Source organism: Podarcis tiliguerta, assembly GCF_965153285.1.
Source record: "Podarcis tiliguerta genome assembly, chromosome: 6".
Taxonomy (NCBI): domain Eukaryota; kingdom Metazoa; phylum Chordata; class Lepidosauria; order Squamata; family Lacertidae; genus Podarcis; species Podarcis tiliguerta.
This window is the reverse complement of record NC_139539.1, coordinates 30,595,640-30,613,942: the sequence shown is the minus strand read 5'-3', so window position 1 is coordinate 30,613,942 and position 18,303 is coordinate 30,595,640. Positions and strand designations below refer to the sequence as shown.

At 43.6% G+C, this 18,303-nt stretch overlaps 1 protein-coding gene across 11 annotated transcripts in view; it reads left to right on the top strand.

The window, feature by feature from the left end:
• LOC310679175 (rho GTPase-activating protein 39-like) overlaps positions 1–18,303 on the top strand; it is an 81,403-nt gene that overhangs the window by 40,819 nt on the left and 22,281 nt on the right. For all 11 annotated transcript variants that reach the window (XM_083443970.1, XM_083443967.1, XM_083443972.1 and 8 more), the window contains one exon: positions 8,281–8,679. In XM_083443970.1, coding sequence (XP_083300096.1) covers positions 8,281–8,679 — 399 coding nt within the window. The remainder of the gene's footprint in view (positions 1–8,280; positions 8,680–18,303) is intronic.

Below are 18,303 nucleotides of genomic sequence, written 5' to 3'. Positions count from 1 at the left end.
ATTCTCTACAAATTAGTGATACCAATGTTGTTTGTACCTAATGAGATTTAAAAAATCATAATTCTGGCTACTGTTAAATACAGATTTTTTTTCTTTTCTTTTCTGTAGTGTGATGCTTGCAACCAGTTCTTCCTTTTATCTTGCCACAGATAACAGCGCCTTGCAATTAGCATGTTGGAAAGCTTAACGCTGGATGATGCAAGAGAACCAGTCAAAAACTAAAGCTGCTTATTGGACCTTAAATAGCACGTTATACAAACATAGTAGATTCCTGTTTGCTGCTAGGCATGATTCATGGTCCACATTCATGCCAGTGCAGAGATTATGTTGCTGCGCTTTGCAGTCTGATATTTAAACTATGAGAATTCATAAAATCCTCTTCATTCTAAGGCCAGCTGTGTCTGCTGAGTGGAAAAAGTACTTGGGCTTCATTTGAAAGGGGGTATATCATCACAGCAAGCTCCTGCAAATACCTTGTGATGACATGCAAAGGATTATGAATCATACTAACTAAGCGAAGTCAAGGAGTTAAAAGCCGTACAAGTTACTGACCTCTTGTCCACCATCCCATTTGCCGCCATGCAAACCGATTTTTCTGGCAGTGGGTCCTGGCACCAGATCATTCTCTGGAGGACCACTGACTGGAATTTGTTTTCCTAAGCGGTATTCAAGGCTCCCAGGCTGCTCTCTTTTCAACTCTCTCTTTGGTTTGGTTTGGTGGGTATAACTTGAGTGTGTAGTCTGACTAGCTGAGCAGACATTTGTTGGCTTTGGGGTTTCTGGAAAACATGTCAAAGCGCTCAGTTGAAACTGGGGGTATGGCTGAAAAGGTTACTCCTGAACGAAGTGTCTTTTCGTGTCGATCTTGGAACAAATGGCGTTTATAGCATAATTATAGAGGCATATATTCACTGGAGCATTTTGTGCTCCTGGTTTGATATTTTTAGTACAGAAGCAGAAGCACAAAAATTGTCAGAAGAAAGCAAGTCCTATATTAGGCAGGATTTTGCTTTCCCCTGTGCTTCGTGGACTCAGGTTGAATGCTAAAGGAGAGCAGAGCTCTGATGTGGACACAGCAACAGTCAAACTTAAACTGAGCCCTATGAAGGAACAGTGGCTCTGTCCCAATTGTAAAGTCCACCTTCATTGAAAGGTGTGACATCCTCTGGCTGGAGTGAGAATTATTCACTGAACCATCTGAGGAGGATTAATAGTAGATAGAACAGCCTTGCACATAGTTATTTAGGGGGAACAGCCTCTCACAGGCAGGATTAAACTAGACTTTAAAATACAGTATGGCTTAATGAACACAAGTGCTTTGTGCCTTCCTTGTTCTTGACTGTGCTGTGCAGGGAGGGAAGAAGACTGGAGGGGTGTCATGTGGAGGTGTGTGTGCCAGAGGGCCCTGGGTGCACAAATTTCTGAGGGCATGAACCAGGCACCCTCACCTGGGTGCTCCTCTCCATCCGCCAAGGGTCTCGTCGGCCAGTCAGGTTCCGCAATGCATGGGTGGGCAGGCAGTTCAGCGCAGCCATGCTTTCCTCTGGTTGGGGTAGAGTTGCTCCGGCGGCATCAGTGGCAAGGCCTGGGCAGACGTCCCCCCGTCCGGTGCACGTGCCCCTCGCCTGGTTCACACAAGCCACTGGACAGTCTGACTTGGCATTCAGTTTGCATTAAATGTGAACCCAGGTCTTTGCAGGTTCATGATTTGTTTCCTCCAAATAAACCCATGAGAAATTGTGGCTTCTTGTGGTTTGTTTGGAGAGAAACAAACCATGAGTCCGGTTTCAGACAGAACAGGAAAGACAGACTCCGACTTGTTCCCGGTGTGTTTCCTCTGCCATGCAGCACAGTCAGGAGTAAGGATGGAGCAAACGCTTATTAAACCATAATTTATTTCAAACTATTGTTTAACCTTATGTGCGAACCAGCACACTGCCTGCTTTGCTTTACTGTGGAGGTGGTGAGGGTGTAGCTCCTCCCAACCTCAGCAGTGTATTAAGTCTAGAAGAAGGTGTGCGTTGAGCTTGCAGCTCCTGGGGTAGGATATTCATATACTGTCTCCCCGGTGAGAGAGGAATATGTGGAGTTTACCAGTCAAGGGCTCACCATAGTTATTCACCTCTTTGCCCTGGCTTTTTGACACTTATTTTTAGGACCCACCTTATTTTGGTGATTGTAAGTTGTTTAAAACCGTTTTTGAAATTGTGTTTTAACGTTGTAACCTATCCATCCTGGGACCTTAGGGTGAAGGACAGGCAACAAATAAAGAACAACAACAACAATGCAGGAGAATAGCAAATTGCCCAATATTTACCCTTAATCCAGCTGTGCATTGCAATTTGAGACCTGTAAATAAATAGCTTGCGGAAACTGTAAAATCTACAGGCCAGCAATAAAAGGTTGGATAGGCATCTGCTAGGAATCTTTTAAGTAGCGCAGTGTCTGTTCCAGTTCTCTCATTCCTTTTTTGTGGACCATTCTAGCATCTTCAGAATGATGTTAAATGCCAAAAGTGTGACAAAGAAAGCTGGAGATGACAGTGCAGGAAATAACACTCACAGACTCACTAACCACTTTATAGGCAAAGCATTAGACCTGGTGCCTGGTCATTGCTACATGATGTGATTATCTATCCCACAGAGCATTTGGCTGATTTATTTCTTGTTCATACAGGCTCTAGTCCTGGAGCAGGTGGGGGAGGGGGAGAGAAGAGAGCTCATTGCAAGGATATTAATAGCCCTTAGATCAGTTGGTTTTCTTTTAAGCACATCTGGGTTATTCCGTACATTAAGGCTTCCCCTTTCTGAGTCACTACACTCAGCCAAACGATTGCACTTTCTCTTTGCAAAGTTACTCATTCTCCAGGCTTCTTGTATCAATCAGACTGTATCCATAGTTTTCACCAAATAAGGTTTTAGAAGATTATAAATTAAGCAAGGGGGGTGGAGGGAAACCATAGATAAGGTCACTTTAAATGATACAGGTTCATGAATATAATATGCAAATTGTTTCTAGCAGGAGAACAAACCTTTATTTGGAATATTTTAATTGACATGATAAAGGTAAAGGTAAAGGTACCCCTGCCCGTACGGGCCAGTCTTGACAGACTCTAGGGTTGTGCGCCCATCTCACTTAAGAGGCCGGGGGCCAGCGCTGTCCGGAGACACTTCTGGGTCACGTGGCCAGCGTGACAAAGCCGCATCTGGCGAGCCAGCGCAGCGCACGGAAACGCCGTTTACCTTCCCGCCAGTAAGCGGTCCCTATTTATCTACTTGCACCCGGGGGTGCTTTCGAACTGCTAGGTTGGCAGGTGCTGGGACCGAGCAACGGTAGCGCACCCCGCCGCGGGGATTCAAACCACCGACCTTTCGACCAGCAAGTCCTAGGCACTGAGGCTTTTACCCACAGCGCCACCCGCGTCCCTTCCTATCATACTATCATTGACATGATAGTATGCATTTATTAACAATATTTCTATCCCACCTTTCTGCCCAAGCATTGGCCTCCTGAGCAACTTACATGAAATATAAGATTTTTGTTTAAATAAGAAGGCAGAAGTGACTGTGCTCCATCTGCTGCTCTTTAAAAGGTCTGTAGTAACTAGATGGGGAAATAGTGTTTGTCCCCATTGGAAGTGAACTATCCAGCAACCAAGGCCAGGTAGCACCAGATATTTTTGACCCTGGGGTTGGGTCACCTACTTTTGGGGCAGCTGCATAGACTGAGGCTACTAGCTCTTCCTGGCAGTAAGGGTGCTTCAAGCAACTGGTGGACTATAATGTTAACTGTTTGTTCCCAATGTCTATACCTCAGAATTGTGTCTATCTGTTTACTGAAATTGAATTTGGTTCCTTTTCTGCCTCCTTCTGCAAAGCTGAACAAACACAGACCCCTGTGTTGCAAAACGTGACAATCTACAAAAAATGCAAACACAACACGCTGGCTAATATATAATCGGTATGATGTCATTCAAAATATACAAATATATACATACTAGTGAAGATCTTACTAGTGGATCAGTGCTTCCTGGATAATTATGTATATTTCATTGATTATTCGCTGATGAAGACTTTATTCCAAAACAGTTGAACTATTCTGGATGCACTGCCCTTTTGAAACTTTGGAAAGACGTCTTCCTTTGAGACTTTTGTGAGAGGTCTTCCTTTGAGAGACAGTTTGGCGTTCCTTGCTATTCATTGGTTGTTTGAATCTTTGTATGACTCTGATACATATAATAACTTGCAGTTACTTGTATATTTTGTGAGATGTGTTGTATGATATATATATTGTTTTGAAGTGGCTTATTCGTACATTTTGAATGACATCATACCAATTATATATTTACTAACAGTTATTAGCCAGCATGTTGCGTTTGCATCCTTCTGCAAAGCTAGCAGATATTTGCAATAAAAGAGGCAGCTTTGAATGGTTCTTGATATAACTTGCTTTGTCCTAATATCCAACATTATCATGCCTGCCTTGGGTTTTTGGAGTGATGCATGCATGTTGTTCTTTACCCATGTAACTTGAACACCTTTACTAAATCACAGTCTAGTCCAGGCTTTTGTAGTTAGTCACTTACCTGATCTACTTTGTTGAATAAAAAATGGACTCGTATGGAAAGAAATAAGAAAGGTAGCATAGCAGTGTGGGGAGAGAGTAGCTGAGACAAGGGAAAGAATGGCAAAAAATCATGCTCGAGTTGGAACTACAGTAATTAGACGTTACAGAGGAAATCACTGGTTCCCAACCCTGGATTTGCCCCTGCAGTTAATGTGAGAGTTGGATATGGCATTTGCAGAACAGAAAATTGGTGAATGGAAGTGAGTATTTAACTCTTCCCCTACTCACAATACTTAAAAGTTTGGTTCACCCCCAGCCAAGCTCTAAAATTGTAAGTTAATTCAGCTAGCAAAATGGCAGCTGAGGTGGGGTGGGTGGGGATTGCAAGCATTTGGCATAGGAGGCATAAAGCATTTGATCCTCCCACCTGCCAATCATCTCTACATTTTAAATGGTCTCATCCAATTTGGGAGGTGGTTGAAACTATGCATTTGCCCAAATGACGTCTGGTTCCAGCCTCAACAAATAGAAAGGAAGTGTGCATGATTGTCTCTGGAACTTCAGTTGCCCACTGGATTCAGCTGGCCTCCTCAAGATGTAGTGTACGCAAACGGTGCTTAACCCTGAATTTATCTCTCAATAGTATTTGAATGATGCCGGCATTGATCTGCTGCTTTCTCTCTGACATTATAAAGGAGGCAGTACTCCTTTATAATGTAACAAGATGTGATGTTTTGGTGGTGGGTGGTGGAGGTTGGTTGGTGATTGTAAATTTCAATAAAAATCATTTAAAAGAAAGAAAGAAAGAAAAAGAAATGAGGCAGTACTCCACAAAGCCACTGGTGTTCTGTTTACTTCAATGTTGTTTCAGTTCATGGGCATTCAGCAATAGTGCTGCTAACGCTTAAACCTGGTAGCAAATCACTAGGGGACTTGGGCAGAGAGACCATCACTGCTTACTTGAGGTGGAACGTTTGTCAAATTGCACTTGCAACAGAATAGCTCGTGGTTAGCTCCGGTTGTCAGAAAAGGTTGTTAAGTTTCTATTCACAAAAATGGTAGAAGGATGCATGGCACTGTTGATTACTGTGTAGGAAATAAAGTATCATCTAAGAGTGAGCCTGAGCTATGTCTCCAGCTACCAGTTCCTTGTTTGCCTGACTTTAAATCTTTGGGTGATCTATGCTATAGGAATTCCTATTTTTGTATAGGATATTTTCTTTCTAGGCTGTATCCAACTTCTCTTGCTGATTTGTAGGGCATTTGTTGTCTGTATAATATCAGGTACTTACTGAAAAACAAAGGATTCCACCAATGAAAGGGAAACTCTTGACCAAAAACAACTCCCTTTTATTCCAAGGACACCTAGTGTGTGGATTTTATTATTGCAGGCATATTGTTAAACACATTCCTCAGGCAAACTCAACCATGATTTCCAGTTCTTGTAATTTTAGCAGCTTTCAACCCTTACAAACCTTTTTGAAGAAGGTTTACATCCTTCATGGTTGTGAAGGACAACAGTATTCCATACATGCTTAAAAGCAAAACATCAGGCCCAAAGACTGGTTTTAGAAATCATGAACAATCATGGTTTGTGCGTTTAGCCTAAACATTTTGATTTTGTTTGAACACTGAGATTTGAAAACAATTGGCATAAACTCCTGAACTAGGTTTATTTAAGTTCTGTTTGTGTAGAATAATTCACCCATCTGCAGTTGAGGACGCCCTTTAAAACTTATATAGCTTTAGCAGCCCTAGAGCTGGGGTGAGAAACGTTCCCCCCCCCCATGCCAGTGGTGGGGAGGGCTGCAGCCAAAGGTGAATGGGGCAACCCCACTCCATTTCTTTCTTACTCACTTGCACACCACCCACCCACCCATTCACGTCCGCATAAGCCTGCAATTTGTGTTGAAGGTGGAAATGCCACTCTCTGCTCTCCAAAGTAAATTGCAGGTGCAGGCCCCCTGATCCACACTGAGATCCTGGCATAGGGATCTTGCTCAAAGATTAGAATTGCATAGAAATTACTGGTAGACATAGTGAAATGGGCACATTTGTAGGATGTGAGGAATTAAGCCTAGAAGCCAAATGGGACACCATATAGGTTCTCAAAAACGCGAGTCTTGAAGTTCCTGCTGACATTTCAGAAAATCCAACAATGTGCATTCATGTCTAATTACATATTAGTCTGTTAAGATCCAAGGGTTAGGATATTATCTTAGAACGGAGAGTCGGTCAGAGGAAGATAGACAAAACGTAAAGAAAAATGAAATTTGATTTGACTGATCTTCTGAATGAAGCAAAGCATGCATAAATAAATATATCGTATCATATACCTCTGCCCCTTCCCTTGTCATAAGCACACATGCAGTAGACACATTCTTACATATCCTCTCACAGACCAAGCCATGCAGGCATGCACACTCAGACATTCACTCCCAGAGGGAGTGCTGAATTCACAGCACTGAGATCCCTATGCCTGCTTAAGAGATGATGTGCGATGACTGACAGGTGGTAAGGCCCACTGACATGGGCCTGGCTTGCTAGATTGAGGGAACCAGTGGGCCAGAGGTTCCCTATTTACATAAATGAAAAGATTAAGGAAATGTGAGAAGCTGCAAATGGCTTAATGCAGACAGAACGTTTGTTAATGACTTCCACAGCTGTGTGCGTAATTATGCAGCACATTTTTGTAGCGATTTCTTGGTCTGTTGTAAAGTTGCTTTCATTACAGAGGCCCTGCGTACAGATTTTCAATGCAGACATTTTTCTGTGGCATGCTGAATATTACAAAGTGGAATCTGAGCGTACTAAGAATTTCCCTGACAAAGCAGTAGCATTCAGATCAGACAAAGTTGGAGCCACTGTTGTTTACACTTGTGAGAACAATGCTTTGGTATTTAAAGGCTCCCAGGCATTAATTCCCATAACATTGCCCCCTTCCCCAGGGTCAGGGACTGGTACAATTTACTGCTAACTCTGCCTAAGCCCCCATCATCTCAACAAATACAGTTTATTTTGTCTAAATGTTGAGCTTAAAGGAGTCCATAGTGGAGAAAAAGAAGTTTGCATTGCTTTTTTGAATTAGATTTGATAGTTGAGACTGCAAGTTACCGTATTAATACTTTAAGACATTTTGGAGTACAAAATGTGTTGCTGTCCTTTATTTCTTCTTACAAAAAAAACAACCCCTATAAGGTAGAACAATGTGCTTTTTCTGTCATGCATGCAGATTGTAGCGGGGGGGGGGGGAGCGTCTAAAATATAGCCATGTGGTAGAAACTCCCCATGTGGCAAGCACTTTGTTTAAATTACTTTGTGTGTAACTTGCCATCGTGAGAATTTTCTAAACCACATGGGAAGCCACTTCATACAAATTGCTTATCGTGTGAAATTCTGTCTGTTGTACTTCATGTGGCTACAAATATGCAATTTGCAGGTTGGGATTGGACATATTTAACAAATATTTTACCGGGAATCTGATGTGGCTAAACTATGTTTTGCACAAGGCTGGCAAATCCATGTTTTAAACATGGTAGGTTGTCTGTGTAATCATTGTTAGATGTAGGTTTGACTCAGGCTCTACAATTAGTTGGTTCTTATGCTGTGGCCATGAGCCCATAAGACCGCCGAAGCAGCCATTTGCCTCGCTGGACAAGATTAATATTGTGTGTTGGCTCCAACCAACATTGCCTTTTTCATTTGCTATTTCAGCTCCGATTGGGTGGAGATCATCGAGCCCCGTTCTCGAGAGAGAATGTATGTCAACTTGACAACCGGCGAGTGTGGCTGGGAGCCACCGTCCAACCTCAGAGTTCGTCAGTCAGATGAGAACCAGTGGTGGGAGCTCTTTGACCAAAACAACAACCGTTTCTACTACTACAATGCCATCACGCAGCAGACAGTGTGGCATAGGCCACAGGGTTGTGACATTGTGCCACTGGCTCAGCTCCAAGCCATGAAACGCAATTCCAAGTCTGACTTCAGGACATCCCAGCACAGGGGCAGCACAAGTAGCGATGGGCGAAACACTCCCGTCCAGATGGCTCTCTTGCAGGAGATGGAGAAGGGTAAAGAGGACAACAGCCTGGAGAAGAGACCAGAGACTGGAAGGTAACAGTATTCTCTTTTATATGACTAATTAAAGGGCCCAGCCACATTCCAGCTTCTAGAAAAAGTCATAGGACAGAGATCGTCCCAAGGTGATCTGGTTGCTGACTATTGAAAAAAGGCAAGTTGAAGTTGTCTGTCCTACTCAGGAAGTGCCCCTTGAGAAAGATTTTTGAGAAAAAGTAACTGGACTCAAGGGTATATAAAACAACCTCAGCAAATCTCATTGTAAGAACTTTTGAATGCTGTGTGAATCAGGGTGTTTGAGCTGGACTATGGAGACCTCAGTCCAGTATATCTGAAGGAGCATCTCCACCCCCATTGTTCTACCCGGACACTGAGGTCCAGCGCCGAGGGCCTTCTGGTGGTTCCCTCACTGCAAGAAGCCAAGTTACAGGGAACCAGGCAGAGGGCCTTCTCAGTAGTGGCACCCGCCCTGTGGAACGCCCTCTCCTCAGATGTCAAAGAGAACAACAACTACCAGAATTTCAGAAGACATCTGGAGGCAGCCCTGTTTAGGGAAGCTTTTAATGTTTGAGGCATTACTGTATTTTAATATTGTGTTGGAAGCTGCCCAGAGTGGCTGGGGAAACCCAGCCAGATGGGTGGGGTATAAATAATATATTATTATTATTATTATTATTATTATTATTATTATTCATCATCATTATCATTATTATTATAAATCACCCAGTCAGGCTAATATTGGGACATGAAATGGTCTCCTTGGGGAAGTGGTAAAATACGAATGTAATAAGCAATAGTCAGTAAACCATCACTTGAAGGAAATTTTGCTGAAATTTTGCATGGGAAAGACAGAGCTGGAGAGCAACTGCAAAGGTTGAAGTTCAGTTGCTTAACTAGGCTTTTGTTTTTGAATTTGAGAGAAAGGACTTGAAATAATCTCTTATGCATTAACATTAATGAGCATCCCCCCCCCCCCCCCGTTCTGTTCCTCATGAGATTAGCATGGTTGTGTGAAGAATGGGTAAAGACTGTAGGTTGGCATGAGATGTGTAACAAATTCCTTTGCATGTTTACTCAGAGGTAAACCCCATTGTGTTTGACAGGCTTGGTTACAGTTACATGTATGTAGGATTGCAGCTTTAAACTGTCCCCCTGAGAGTGGGTGATCTAAACTTAATAACAATATCATTTTGTAAAAATAATTATGTCTAGAAAAACGTGGGGCAGTTGCAGAAATCGTCATGAAATGTTTTCAAAACATTTCTAGTCTGTTGTGAGTTGTTTGTTTGTGTTTCATTTGTCCTCTATTTTGTAAGATTTCTGTGAACACAAAAGCAGCTTGGAAGTTATTCTTGATTTTGCTGATATTGAAAGCTTTTTAGTCATCTTACTTTCTGGATAAGGATTAGATGAACTCCAACTCATTTGGCTTACAGTCAGTTCAGACATAATAAACTGGCACTAGTATTTTCGTAGTATCATATCGTGGAATGCAATCCAAGCCTCTTTCCAACTGCCTATGACAATTGTGTTCATTGCCTTCAAAGTCCACTAAATCATTTGATGGAGAGCAGAGCACTAGGCACATGTGCAGAATGGCCAGAAATGTGAAAATATGCCACATGCTGTTTTCCACAAACAGGGCCGTCTTAAGCATATGGGGCGCCATGGTGCAAAGATCCCTCCACGCACCCCATTTCCCAGAGTTGCCAACCTTTTTTAGGGAGACGGCGCTGCCGGCAACGCGCCCAGCTTTGCGGGGCTGGAGGAGGCGGGCAGCAGCTGGAGGGCAGCTCCTCTGGCGGGGAAGAGGCGGAGGCTGGATGCGGCGGCTCCCATCTCAGCTGGCTGCTTTGTGCCATGGTGGCCATGGCAGGCGGAGGCTCCGGGTGCGGTGCTGCTTCAGCGTGGCATGGCGGAGGCAGGCAAGAGCGGGCAGCTGATGCTGGGAGGCGCCACATCCAGCCTCCGCCTCTTCCCTGGCGCCCTCCAGAACTTGGCGCCCTGCGCCACTAGCCTCTATGGATAAGACGCCCCTGTCCAGGTTTTACCCAGACAGATCTTATTTCCTGAGTGCTAATTATGAGGCCTAAAAATTGAATAAAGTAATTAACTTCCCTTTATTCTTCCTGTGAACACTGATACCTGAAGCCCTTGTAAGGTGTTTAGAATGGACTCAGCAAGTAATTTTTTAGCTAAGAACTGCCCCTATGGAAAGTCCCCCCAAAATGTAGAGTCCAGAATTCTGTTTCCAGGAGAATCCAGCTCAATGATTCATAAGCAGGGCATGAAGGCAGCAGACATCCCTGTGGTCTTGTCCCCGCACCCTAAGTATATGGTTTCTAGTCTGAACCTATTCTGTCCTCCATTCTGGTGGATTGACAAAGCTATAACTCTCTGAAAAGTGAGATCACATTCCGTAAGCAGAGTTTCCAGATTTTGGCCAGGACTTGGAATGGCAAAATCCTTTCTTCAGGCTGCAGCTGTCAGCCCATTCTTTCTTTTGCTGGCTAAGCCTTGCTGGAGTGTTGTGCTGGAGGCACTGAGAGCCGTGCTTGAAGTTGTAGTGCTTAAACTTGTCAACAACTTGCTGAAGAAACTCAAAGTGGCATTTCATTTGTTTAGGTAGCTCACAGTTTTCTGTCCCCCAATAAGTCAGCCCAAAAATCATGGAATTTATTTCTTGCGCAGACTTGGCCAGCTGCCTGTGTGCGTTTTGGTAGCAAGTAACACTGCATTGTAAGAAAACAAGTTAGTTGCTTCTAGCCAAGGGTGTTTCCCTAGCACTATCTACTCCAGTTTTAAGCAATATTTAAACCTTCCCCCGTTGTCACAAGTTTTAACAACTCTACTATAGGGCATATAGACACAAAAAATCTTTATTACAAGTATCATTACACAACCAGCATGCATTTTAATGTATATAATGTAGAGCTCAGTTTAATTATATATAAAGCGTATTTTATTGATGATTAGTTTTTCTGCTACCAGTAAGGTAATATTCCTATATGTGAATCCTATTTGTTCTGAAGTTTTACATGTAAAGAAACCTACAGATCTTGCATCCTTAATCTAGAGGTCTTGCTGAAGCCCTCTTGCGTGCAATCAGGATTTATTCCTTTCTTTGTGCCTCCCAAAATGAAATTTGTTGTTTTATGCAGGCAAGAGAGGGGATCACGTAAGGCAACAATGAAGGAATTTATCCCGAGTACAGACCAACACAAGGGGACAATAGGTTCTGTTCAACATAGCACTGAGCAAAATGTTCTGTCGGTGCAAGGATTTCTCCTTGTGCAATGGAATGTACTGCCCCCATGTTCTCCCTAAAATATGTTCTGGGACTTCACCCAATGCATGGGAGCAGATCTGGGGACAGCACAGAGCTCACAGGGGGGAAAGGAAAGCAGGGGAATCCCATTGCATTAGCACTAATCTTTGTGCTGGTGTGACTATTATTTGAATGCCACCCAGTGATTTTAATCAAAGTTATATAGTTCTATCAAGGACTGTTAGCCCTGATAGCTAACCAGAACCTCCACGTTCAGAGACAATATGCAACTGAATACTAATTGCCAGGTGTTTCTCCTGGCCTTGGCTATGGCAAAATCACAAGTGATGTAATCATAGTTCAGAAATCTGATAAATTCGCTGTTGGTGACCAAGAGGGACAAAGCTGTGAAAGGCTCTTTCATGACGGATCAGAAGACATTCTTTACCCATTTTAGAAAAGAGAAGGAACATTTTACCATTAGTACCCAAAAGTAGTTGTGACATTTGGGAAACGTTCTGTCATGCTTAGCTCTGACATGGCGTCAAACAGAATCGTCAGAGGACAAACTAGCCACCTTGCAGGTCAAGGACTTTGAGGATCAGACAAGGTCCCCTGGAACCAGTGCTGAGAATCCTCTTGAGTTGCCTTTCAGTTGCTGGAAACAATGGAGATTTCTGGCTCCTTGGTCCCAAACCCATTCTCCCCTATTTGCCGAGCTGCACCTTGCCTGGGATCCCTGTGGCAATGACCTTGGACATTGCCTAACCTTGCTTTTGGATCATGTTTTGAACCTAAAGTGAGTTTTCCGTGCTTGACCCTGGTTTGTTTGGACTGCACCACACCTTCAACCCCACTCACCTTTGTGAATGTTTTGCTAAGAGGATTATACCATTCTCTCACATTGGATTCTATGATAACATGGTCCAGCCAAGTAGACCTTCTTCACTGCTGGCACTTCAGCAAACCAACATGTCCCCAAAAAAGGATTTGAGCATTATGCATGTGTTTGGTAAATTGGGGGGGGGGGGGATCTCCCACATGAAACTGCTTCAGGATATCAATCCACAACACATGATACTTCTGCTATGTGTATTAGACTTTGAAGATTAGACTACTATAGCCCATTTCCACACATAACACTTTAAAATGCTTACTGAGACAGTCTTCGATTTTTTAAAAATGCCTTATTTATTCTTCCCTGGGTCCAAGATGGCATACATGGATTTCCCTAAGAGTGACAGGCCCAAGGTCTCAATTGGAAAATTGAGGAATTACAAGATATAATGGCCTTATTAGCCTAATAGCCTTATTAGCCTAATAGTCCAGCCCTGCCTGCTCTTTGAACATGGAACTGTGCAAAATGAAATGTAGATTGTGCTTAAAAAAAAAAGTTGATCCCTTCCACACCTATGGGGAGCTCAGTGGGAACTGGGCTTTTTCAAACCACACTCACCCGAAAACACTCTGAAAGGAAAGAAATTGACACCTTTAAAACCATGTTTTCAGCCTTGGGATCACATCTACTGAGCACATAGGCATTTGTATGATTTTTTCCAATGGACAGTGGCAAAGTAAATACTCTCCCTACCCTAAAAGCTAAAAGATGGTCATATTGTTGTGCAATCACTTAAAATGCTGCTATGGAAGATAATTGGGAAGAAACCAGCAACTGAACCCTATGCAGAATTTTACATGGACAGATGGTTTCATGCCAAAACAAATGTTTAGCAGCACATTTTTGGCTGGTGTGGCAAATAAAATAAAACTTTAAAATTATTTTATAGCAGTGGCTACATGCTAATTCAAAAACCACAAAAATGGTAGGATGCTACTTTGTGTTTGTATTATGACTAATTTGCAGATCAAAATGCATATATGAGCTTTTAAGTTATTCAGAATTCTTATTTATCCCGCCACTCCTTGGTGTGTGGAGTGCCCCAGGGTGCGATACTCTCCCCGATGCTTTTTAACATCTTTATGCGCCCCCTCGCCCAGCTTGTCCGGAGTTTTGGGCTGGGCTGCCATCAGTATGCTGATGACACCCAACTCTATCTGTTGATGGATGGCCACCCTGACTCGGCTGACCCAGAAACTCCAGAGGGTGCAGAATGCCGCAGCGAGACTCCTTACAGGGTCTTCACTGCGAGATCACATTCATCCGGTGCTATACCAGCTGCACTGGCTCCCGGTGGAGTACAGGATCAGGTTTAAGGTGCTGGTTTTAACCTTTAAAGCCCTATACGGCCTAGGACCCTCGTACCTACGGGACCGCCTCTCCTGGTATGCCCCACAGAGAAACCTACGCTCGTCAAATAAAAACATCCTGAAGGTCCCAGGCCTCAGAGAGGTTAGGCTGGCCTCAACTAGAGCCAGGGCTTTCTCGGCTGCGGCTCCAATCTGGTGGAACGCTCTGTCACAAGAGACTAGGGCCCTGCGGGACCTGACATCTTTCCGCAGAGCCTGCAAGACAGAGTTGTTCCACCAGGCCTTTGGTCAGGTCCCAGCCTGACTCCCTCCTCTGGCAACCTGCACAGAATTTTGCTCAACGGTTGCCATTAATTTGACTTTAATTAATTTTTATAATGGAATGTTTTTAGAATGTTTGATTATTTGATTGTTTGATTATTTAATTGTTGTTAGCCGCCCTGAGCCCGGCTTCGGCTGGGGAGGGCGGGATATAAATAAAATTTATTATTATTATTATTATTATTATTTAGGTAAGATAGTTAGCACTCTCTCTCTCTCTCTCTCTCTCTCTCTCTCTCTCTGTGTGTGTGTGTGTGTGTGTGTAGATAAGTAGATGGGTGTGGGGGAAAGTAGGTGTTTCTAGAATGATATAAAGTCCAACTTATCCCTATTGCTATTTTGCTTTGGTTCCCCCTCCCCATCCCTGCCAGCCTTAGAATGGTGGAATTATTCACAGATATGATTAAGTTAAGAGTAGTCTGCTAAAGTCACACAAAGCCCCCTGGGACTAAGCAGAAATGGACACGGCTCCTATTGAAAATACAAAACCAGTCTGTGTCTGTCCCTGACGTTCATTATGCTCAAATCTAAATACAACATTGACCTCAGCCTGATAAATATCTCTATGAAAATCAAAAGCTTTGCAAGTTCAGAAACCTCCCCCCTCCCAAATATAATCCAACAAGTGCCTTTTCTGTATCTTGCACCTTAAAAGAAAACAAAAAACTTGGTTTTCTTCCGATTTTTGTTTACTTTTGGCCATGCAAAAAACCAACAATGAAATAGAAACGGGCTGTGTAGGTTTACCTGCTTCCCCCTCCCAGAGCTGGGGGAATCCTTACCCTAATTTGGTGCCAGTATGTATACAGGGCAATGGTGGGGGTGAAAACAGTACACTGACTTTAAAATAAACAGTTCCAATAAAGATGCACATGACAAAAAAAAAAAGCAAAAAGCTTTGCAAGCTGCATTTTGAAACCTTGGCTGGTCCTCATAAAAAGGGTATTACATTCACTGACTGGCAACCCAATTGAAGTCAGACATATGATTGTATTTGAAAAAAGGGTTTGTTTGCTAAAACTAAGTCTACAAGGTTAATCATTTCCATGGTGATATTTCTCCATGTTCTGAGCGGGTGTTTCGGAGCAATAAGGTGAGCTTTTGCTACTGATTGCTCTTCTTCCAACTGTTAATTTGTGTATCGTGTATGAAGCTGAGAGTTTTTCAGGTAGTGAGAGCACTTATTTTATTCTCCCTTTTTCTTTGGATCCCAAACCTAACAGCTAAACTCCATTTCTCACCTTCTTTCCCAATGAATTTCTGTCTCTTTAAAAAGCTTCTTCCCTGCTCCATGGCAGATTTGGATTAGTTAGCAGGGCCCCTCTTAAATCTCCCAGCTATTGCATGAGCCCGAGAATACTAGGGTCTGCTGCTTGAAGAAAAATAAAACAAATCTGATGACACAGAATTTCAGTGAGGCAGAAATGAGACAGAAGTGCAGACAAAATATTATAAAGCCATAAGTTCACATAATCCCATATGAACAGCTGCCTATGACATTTTTTAATCGTTGGCTGATATAGACAAAGACAACTGCACAAAAAGGATGTAACACCTGTTGAAAACTGTGCAGAATGCAAGCCCTTTTGCATTTTTGACACACGTATAGAGTTGGCACCTATGAGGCTATTTTTCTAAACGAAAGCTGGCAAAGCCTAAAAGAATTATGCAAGCTGGCAGCCTTTCCCCCTGGTGGTATTGAGACGCATCTGTTCTAACCTATCAGTCTCTTACACGGAGAGTTCTCAGGTTTCAACAACGTGGCAGGTGGAAGAGCTTGCCTTGAGACCAGCATTCATAGAGGAGGAAGAAAGTGGTGCTTAAAATAGAGAGGTGAAATAGCAGGCTTTGCACTAGCTGCATTCATTTCTTAGGGCGTAATCTTGACTTTTGCACACTTGTGCGGTGTTTTGGTTTTTTTTAAAGGCCAGTCTTTTGCACCAACAGTGCTGTAGCTTTGCCATTACAAAGTAGTATGTTAATTCACAGGGTTGCACAGCACAGGACAAACTTGAGAAATGCCCTTGTCCGAATCCTGACATTGCCTGCCTGCCTGCCTTCTGGAGTACAGTGGTACCTCGGGTTACATACGCTTCAGGTTACATACGCTTCAGGTTACAGACTCCGCTAACCCAGGTTCAGGTTAAGAACTTTGCTTCAGGATGAGAACAGAAATCGTGCTCTTGTGGCACGGCAGCAGCAGGAGGCCCCATTATCTAAAGTGGTGCTTCAGGTTAAGAACAGTTTCAGGTTAAGTACGGACCTCCGGAACGAATTAAGCACTTAACCCGAGGTACCATTGTAATTCTACTGCTCCTTAGAGTCTTTTCCTCTACCAACTGAGCTACCAAGGCGGATAGCTGAAGCTCTCGAGGCAGCTTAGAATATATTTAAAACACAATAAAAAGGACAATGGAACAATGTTTTCTAGAGCTGAGCAAAGGTGTATAGAAATCTCCTTCCCTCCCCCACCAGTTCTCTGTTGTTGCAACGTGGCACTCTGCAGCTGGAGCTCCTGGCCTAGAACTGACTGTTGAAGCAACCAGGTATTAATTAGTCCCTCACAGGCCAAGGCCTCCTCATTGGGCGGTGGCTGCTGCTGCTGCTGCTGCTGCTGCTGCTACTGCTGCTTCTGCTGCTACTGCTATATTGCTATCTCTCCTCTCAGCCTTAGGCTCTGATGGTAGATGAAAGAGGAACTGTGGGAGTAGAAATGTTAGGAGGCTCCCAGTCCTCAAATGTTCCAGCTATGTACAGTGGTACCTCGGGTTAAGAACCTAATTCGTTCTGGAGGTCCGTTCTTAACCTGAAACTGTTCTTAACCTGAAGCTCCACTTTAGCTAATGGGGCCTCGCGCTGCTGCTGCGCGATTTCTGTTCTCATCCTGAAGCAAAGTTCTTAACCCAAGGTACTATTTCTGGGTTAGCGGAATCTGTAACCGAAGTGTCTGTAATCTGAAGCGTCTGTAACCTGAGGTACCACTGTAAAATATACACTCTAAAGTTGTTTTTAAAAAATCATAATCAACAGTATGGCTGTGTCAGATGCAATGGGTTGAAGCCAATGAAATATTGCACTTGAAAAACGACTTCCGATTAAACGTGCCCTACTTCTCCTTTCCCTGTGTGCCCCTCAGATCTGCTCTGGAGGTTTAGGAGGACCCCAAGAGCAGATTTAGGGAAGCGGAGGAGTGGAAGGGAAAGTTTGATTGCATGTGCAGAAGTTTTGTGAGTGCAATGCCTTCACTTGATACAGCCCTGTTTGTTTTATTTACTTATTTGCTGTAGTAATTTATATTGCGCTTCACCATCATGCTCAATATCCAAAATGACTGGACTTAATCCACATTCAAGTTTTTTTTCTGAGGACTAGTTTGTGTATTAAGTGAACAGCACCTGTTTGTGCAATGAGAGTGACAGTTTGTGGAGATGTTGTGACAGAATCTCTCTCACCCAACAATGGTTCACCCACCTTTTAGGTTTTACTATTACTATACTATTTTTACTATTTCTGGGGACGCGGGTGGCGCTGTGGGTAAAACCTCAGCACCTAGGACTTGCCGATCGCATGGTCGGCGGTTCGAATCCCCGCGGCGGGGTGAGCTCCCGTCGTTCGGTCCCAGCTCCTGCCCACCTAGCAGTTCGAAAGCACCCTTAAGTGCTAGTAGATAAATTGGTACCGCTTTATAGCGGGAAGGTAAACGGCGTTCCGTGTGCTGCTCTGGTGCCAGTTTGCCAGAGCAGCTTCGTCACGCTGGCCATGTGACCCGGAAGTGTCTGCGGACAGCGCTGGCTCCCTGCCTCTAGAGTGAGATGAGCGCACAACCCTAGAGTCTGTCAAGACTGGCCCGTATGGGCAGGGGT